Source organism: Hibiscus syriacus, unplaced genomic scaffold (assembly GCF_006381635.1).
Source record: "Hibiscus syriacus cultivar Baekdansim isolate YM2019G1 unplaced genomic scaffold, ASM638163v2 tig00110865_pilon, whole genome shotgun sequence".
Lineage (NCBI taxonomy): Eukaryota > Viridiplantae > Streptophyta > Magnoliopsida > Malvales > Malvaceae > Hibiscus > Hibiscus syriacus.
The window spans coordinates 3,627,533-3,634,043 of record NW_024062894.1 but is presented as its reverse complement, the minus strand read 5'-3'; the positions used below and the strand labels follow the sequence as shown (position 1 = coordinate 3,634,043).

The following is a 6,511-nucleotide window of genomic DNA, read 5'->3' as shown; positions in this document are numbered from 1 at the left end:
TTTCCATGCTTGAAACATCGCTAACCATAGCTAATTTTAATGGAGCATGAATTGAATATTTCTTTGGGAAATGATGTTTCCTTGTTACTGTACATATTTCAGTTTTATATACTTCGCCTATCTATCATCTAAATCTGTGCTGCAGTTGCTGATTTTAGTTGGCTTCTTTCTTTAATAGATACAATCTGCATTAGCTTATTGTTATCTTCCTTGTTTTAATCTATGATTACTTCATTGTAGCTGTAATATCAAGCCCACAGTCACAGTACAAATTGTTTCGAAACCCAAAGTTCAGAAATGTTGGGAAGTTCTTAACATTGTCCGAGTTTTTAAACATGGCAAGCAATGCTAGCTCTCTTCAATGTGTCTTAATCGGCATTGAGGTCAGTTCCTTCCCTTCTATATTTTGCTCTTCAAGTTTCTTGCGTTGGAGTTTACTGCCATAATTTTATTTTCTATTTCTATTCACATTATTGAACCTAATGATGGATGCTAAGAGGGCACAGTGTCTGTGAATGGTAGCTATTGTTCTCTGTCATGCTGGGGTGGAACTGTTAGCATGGTATCTTTAATTATTCTGAGAAACATAGTTCAATTTATGAACTCAACATCTGTTTGACAGTTTCATTGCCTAAGTCACTGTTAAGTACAGTAATCTAGAGATTCCAGAACATTTAGTACTTACCTTAATTGAACGTGGCTTGAGATTTAAAGACCATTCCTGTTTTCCAAATGCTGAAATGCAGTACCAGTTGGGTAAAACGACTTCTATTCTATTTAGGTTAACAATAATTAGGACATTTTCTAACTTAATAGATACTGGAAAGAGAATTTTCATGATCTTTTCCTCTATATGGGTAGCAAATGTCTAAATATTTTCTTGACATTGTCTAACAAATTCACAATCCTTTTCTCTTTCCGGTGATCTACAATCTACCTTCTCCAGAAAGCTTTTCTTGTGAAGAGTTTAAACATTTTTTGACTTGTTTGTTGCTTTCAGAATGCGCCTTTCCTTGCAGAGCAAGGATTTGGTGTAACTGATGCAGTGCTTGATGCCTTGGGCAAAGCCGGCTACAGCAACCAGACAGCTCAGTGAGTTATGATACAGTCCATTAATAGTTCTGTTCTAATGAGGTTCACGAGTCAACCCAACTATGATCTCGTTTACAAGGTTGATGAAGATATCGGAGGTGCTCAGAGTTCGACTATTGAAGACATTAGGAGATTTGCTAGCGCTGTGGTCATTAGCAAGGATTCTGTATTCCCCGAAAATTCAGCATTTATCACTAGTGCTACAAATGTTGTACCAAGGCTACAAGCTGCAAATCTCTCTGTATATGTCCAAACCTTCAGTAACGAGTTCACATCTCAAGCATGGGACTTCTTCTCCGACGCAACTGTTGAGATCAATTCATTCTTTGTGGGAGGCGGTATTAATGGTGTTGTTACAGATTTCCCAAAGACATCTAATAGATACCGGAGTAAGTGTTGTTACAGACTACCGGCCTTTCGCTTTTATGACTGGAATATGAATATGTCACGAACCAGTATTAACATGATAATCATTTTGTAGGGAACCGATGCTTGAACAGAGGCAATCGCACACCCGGCTACATGACTCCCGTGCAGCCTGGCAGCCTCTATCAACTAATCACACAACCTTACTTGCCACCAGCCGAAGCTCCAAACCCCTACCTGACTGATGCAGATGTGGTCGAGCCTCCTTTGCCTCCTGTATCCGTGAAAGCCCCAACTACTACTCCAAATGGTACTGCAGCCGCCCCAAGATCACCAAATGGACAGCCTAAAGTTGCTGCATCTGTCATCATGCCACTATTGACTGTGCTTCTAGCCATTTCTGCACTGTATTGAAACCGTAGAAAACCCGGCCTACCCTTCAACCATTTTGCTCCCTTGTTGGCCTATCTCATTGCTTCAATATCGAGTAGCTTGAAAGTTTGAGTGCAGGCAGAAAATTCAAGTTTTCTTTGTAGATATCTCCCCTCCAGAGTCCAAACAGATGTTAATTCTTTTTAGCATTTGGTTTTGCAGGTTGGTTCATTCTTCTCACTTCTATAAAGATGTGGATCTTTTCCCTATTTGGTTTTGTATAAAGATGTGTTTATGTTTTATTTGGTTAGACTTTGATCCCATGAACCAGTTAAAGAGTTGGGTTCGATCAACTCCTTTTAACTGTTAAAATTAAATTAATTCAATTGAGTTTGATTTAGTGTACATGCATGATCATTAAAAACTCCCAAATCTTGCCTTATAGGGCAAGTAAAGTCAAAGCTACGGGTAATAGGACTGGGCAACGAAACCGAGAAAATCAAACCGAACCGGACTATGAAAGGTTCGGTTCGGCTTGGGTTTTTCAATTTGCGATTTGGTTTTAAAAAATAAATATCCAATTCGGTTCAGTTTTGGTTTTTTCAAATGAAAACCCTTTGAACCGAATTTAAAAAGAATAAAAGAAAATAAGTATCTATAAAACACAATCATTTTGAATTTATTATAAGATAAATTTAAATAAATAAAATATTAAAACTAATACTATTTATAAATTTAAATTTATATATTTGCACTTGATTTAAGTTTTAAATTTACCTTTTTGGAGGTTGAGTTTGAAAAATCGTAAATAGTCAAAAATTGCCATCCCGAACCGAAAATCGTGGTTTTTATACCATTCGGTTTCGGTTTTCATTTTCAAAAATCGACGAAGGGTGGTTCGATTCATATTTTAGTGCAAAACTAAACTGAATACACCCCTAACAGCTAAGAGGCCAGGGATTGAGCACCAAGCTCCCCATTTAATATCCTCATCAAACATCAGCTCATGTCCTCGTGCACAATGCATAATCTGTATTAAGTGAAAAGGAAAAAACCAACTTAATGAATATGCATTTTCCCCTTTTATATATCTTAACTCATACGTATTGTAATATTTTAAAATAAATTCTTTAATTTAAAAATAATTTTATATTATATGACTGATGTAAGTTATATGATCTCTCACGCTTTACAAAACTACAATAATTTTGTTTATTGCCATACAATTTATTATTTTAAATTTACGTATTAATATATGTATTGAATTATAATGCTTGTACTAAACATAATATAAATAATTACATTAATATATTTTATAATACAATTAATATTCAATTTATTGATCGTAAATAAAATCTTATATATATATATATATAACTTAATATATATCATTTTTTTTACCCTTAGTAAATGAGAAAAATCCCATAAATCAAATTTTAAAAATCACACTTTTACTTTTGCAATATATGTATTAATAATTGATACCAACCTCAAAAAGAGAGAAGTTTGCATTTCTCTCTTTTATTTCATCATTCTCCATCAGTTTTCCCATGGAATTTTTGTCACCCACCAAGTTAGACGTTGATTCATCTTTTATCTGAGACATTGCCATTAAAGCAAAAATGAAGAAAACAAATTGGATTTGATATGAGCAGTAAATGTGAAAAAGGATTAAGTAAGCTTTTAGCATCATACCTCGTTGAGAGCGCATCCAATATGAGCAGTAAATGTGCATTTGTTACAACAATAAACGGGGTCTCGTGGTTTTCTTTCTTCTTCGCAAATATCACAGTAGTAATGGTCAGAATAATCCTCAAGAAAAACATCAGTAAACATAAGTTCATGCCTGTGATATTTTTGCTTAATACTTAATGGTATCAAACAATGAAGATGGAAATTGAATCGACATGACACACATCGATAATAATAACAATTAAACACAGAATCTTTGCTAGGATGAATCTTCTCCGAGCACTTCTTACATGGATCTAATTCCAGATTAGTTGACGAGGATTTCGTTGGAAGAAGGATAAGACTATGATCATGCAACTCATGTTTCAGACTAGGTTTGAATTTAACACAACTAATATGAATGAGGAATTGACACTTTTCACAAAAGTATCCTTGAAAATGAAAACCCCTAGTGCGATAACCACAGACATCGCATGAAAAGGGTGACCCCCCATACCGATATATTAACTGAAGCTGGTGGGATGGATGAAAGTGATGTTTTGAGATTATATTGGGTATGTTGATAAAACAAGTTTCATGAACGAAGGACTCTGATGGGGGACATTTAAAACAAACATAAGAGACTCTAGACAAAAGCTTCTCACACCAAAAACAACTATAGTGATACTTGTTCACTTTACGATACTTGAACCGTGTCAATGGATCAAAATGACAGAAATGAAGGATTTCTTTATATCTATGACTAGTGATAGTAGTTGAAGAAGCACAAATGTGATCAAGGTTGAAGTTGCAATCTGCACACCGATACAAGCAGCTTCTAGTAAGACTGGAACACCCATCACAAAAGAAATGGGAAGAATCATCATCTTTCTCGAAGACCAATTCAAGAGGGTGTTTTGAATGGAGAGGATGTGAAATTTAAAGTGGCATTTGTTGCACATAATATGAATGGTGTAGCCAAAACTTGCAGGTTTCACAAGTAAAGGCCCAACCATCAATTTGCCGGTTGCATCTATCACAACAACCCTCTTGTGTTTCATATTTATCGTAAAACAAGTGGTGTTCATGAAGGAAAGGTTTGAGGTTCATCCTCTCAAATGCAAATAGAAAGGAAAGATGGAGAGAGTAGATAGAGATATATTCAGGAGCTTAGAATATAAATAGTGAAAAAGAATGTCACATTGCAAGCCTGAAAAAAACAGAAACAAAAGAAAAATATTTGACATCTCTTGTGATTAGAAGAAAAGAATATCACTTTTTTTCTAATTTAATAAACATAAAAAAATTCATAGGTAACATAAGATTCGATGTTAACTTTAAGTAAAGAATATAAACCTTACTTTCAAATTAGTTTATTTCTATTCATTGGTGGAGCAAAGCAACACAGAGGAACATTGGTACAGGCAAAAGATGGTGTGGAGGTTAAATGATGGAGGGAAAAGAAATAGAAAAAAAATTAGTACATATTATGAAATAATATTTAACATTTAATTCATTTTATGAAAATAGTTATCGGATAAAATCGTTATTTCTTTCGGAAAATTTAAATAATAAAAAATTCAATGATGAATTTAAGGTTTAAATTTATTTGATATTTTATTTAAAATAGATATAATTACATCGTTTGACAAATATAAGTTTTAAAAGTTAATATAACTAAATAAAAAAAAGTATTGAAAATATTTTCCCTTTAGTGATAAATAGGTCCTTACCCACTTAACATTTTGTACATTTTTTCATTAAAATTACAACGGATAATTTGATTTTAAATTATTAAATATTTTTAAAACATTATCAATAAATTTATTAATTTTCAATAAAATAAATTTAATTAATGTATTATTAAATATGCCTTAAGTAATCGACATTGTTACTAAATCTTCTGCATTAAAAAAAAGTATTTAAACAAAAAGAATATTTCATGTTTTTTTTATAGAAGAAAGGAATGATACTTTTCCCATTTTCCTAAACATAAAAATAATTTATAAGTAATCTAAGATTCAACGGTAACTTTAACTTAAACAAAGAATATCTGAAATTTTAAGAGTTGGATATAATTTACTGGTAGAATTAGGGATGGGCATGGGTCGGGTTTCGGCCAACCCGACCGATCCAAAAATTTTACATCCTTCACCCAGGCCAACCCGACCGATCCAAAAATTTTACATCCTTCACCCAACCCGATTCGAAAATATATACCCTCCACTTGACCTAAACCCATATTTTTTGAGATAAAATCTGAACCCAATCCGATCTGATCCGAAATAATAAAAAATATTATTTTTGTTCAATAAAAATAAAGATTTAATTGAAAAAAAATAATATATAGAGGTGTATTACTGTAATTATTCTTAAATATATAAGGTAAAAAATTTTCGGGTCGGGTATAGGGTGAATATCACCTTTAAAAAAATCCGACCAGACCTAAACCCAATCTGATCGGATTGGGTCGGGCCAGAACCTGTTAGATTCGGGTCCCATGCCTATCTCTAGGTAGAATCGTTATTTATTACATAAAACATTGTATAATTATATATATTATTTTTAAAAAGTGAATAAATAAAAAGAATATTTAATATTTTTTGTCAAAAAGAAAAGAACGAATCTTTTTCCTGTTTTGGTAGACATAAAAATATAGTAAGTAGCATAATATTTGATGATAATTTAAGTGAAAAATAATTGAGATTTTATGAGTTAGATGTAATTTATTATTAAAATTTATATTTATCTCGTAAAACATTTTGTAATAGTATCTAATGCCTTTAAAAAGTACATAAATAAAAATAATATTTTATATTTCTTGTTAGAAGAAATGAATATTTTTTTCTATTTTTTTAAACATAAAAAAATCATAAGTAGCATAATATTCTATAATAAATTTAACTTAAGTAAAGAATAGCGTCTATTGTCTTTAAAAAGATGTATAAACGAAAAGAATGTTTTATATTTTTTGTGGGGAGAATCGAATAATACTTTTACATTTTTTCGT

General features: G+C 32.0%; 2 protein-coding genes across 2 annotated transcripts; one reads left to right on the top strand and one right to left on the bottom strand.

Moving 5' to 3' along the window:
* Window positions 1-1,114: 1,114 nt before the first annotated feature.
* LOC120143980 (glycerophosphodiester phosphodiesterase GDPDL4-like) lies at window positions 1,115-1,902 on the top strand. The gene is made up of 2 exons (XM_039158164.1): window positions 1,115-1,481; window positions 1,574-1,902. The coding sequence occupies exons 1-2, from the start codon at window positions 1,130-1,132 to the stop codon at window positions 1,870-1,872; spliced, it is 651 nt and encodes a 216-aa protein (XP_039014095.1). The 5' UTR covers window positions 1,115-1,129; the 3' UTR covers window positions 1,873-1,902.
* A 711-nt stretch (window positions 1,903-2,613) lies between these two features.
* LOC120143976 lies at window positions 2,614-4,430 on the bottom strand. Its single transcript, XM_039158161.1, has 3 exons — window positions 3,526-4,430; window positions 3,320-3,427; window positions 2,614-2,860 (listed from the first exon to the last, which is right to left on the bottom strand). Exons 1-3 carry the CDS (start codon window positions 3,664-3,666, stop codon window positions 2,741-2,743), a joined length of 369 nt encoding a protein of 122 aa, XP_039014092.1. The 5' UTR covers window positions 3,667-4,430; the 3' UTR covers window positions 2,614-2,740.
* Between the last annotated feature and the right edge of the window lie 2,081 nt (window positions 4,431-6,511).

Excerpts from the sequence above, each read along its gene's own strand:
- LOC120143976 (XM_039158161.1), bottom strand. The coding sequence starts at position 3,666 with ATGTTTACTGATGTTTTTCTTGAGGATTATTCTGACCATTACTACTGT. Across the intron at positions 3,428-3,525 it reads TTGGATGCGCTCTCAACGAG|ATAAAAGATGAATCAACGTC; the intron begins GTATGATGCTAA and ends GCAATGTCTCAG. Across the intron at positions 2,861-3,319 it reads CAAACTTCTCTCTTTTTGAG|ATTATGCATTGTGCACGAGG; the intron begins GTTGGTATCAAT and ends CACTTAATACAG.
- LOC120143980 (XM_039158164.1), top strand. The coding sequence starts at position 1,130 with ATGAGGTTCACGAGTCAACCCAACTATGATCTCGTTTACAAGGTTGAT. Across the intron at positions 1,482-1,573 it reads GACATCTAATAGATACCGGA|GGAACCGATGCTTGAACAGA; the intron begins GTAAGTGTTGTT and ends ATCATTTTGTAG.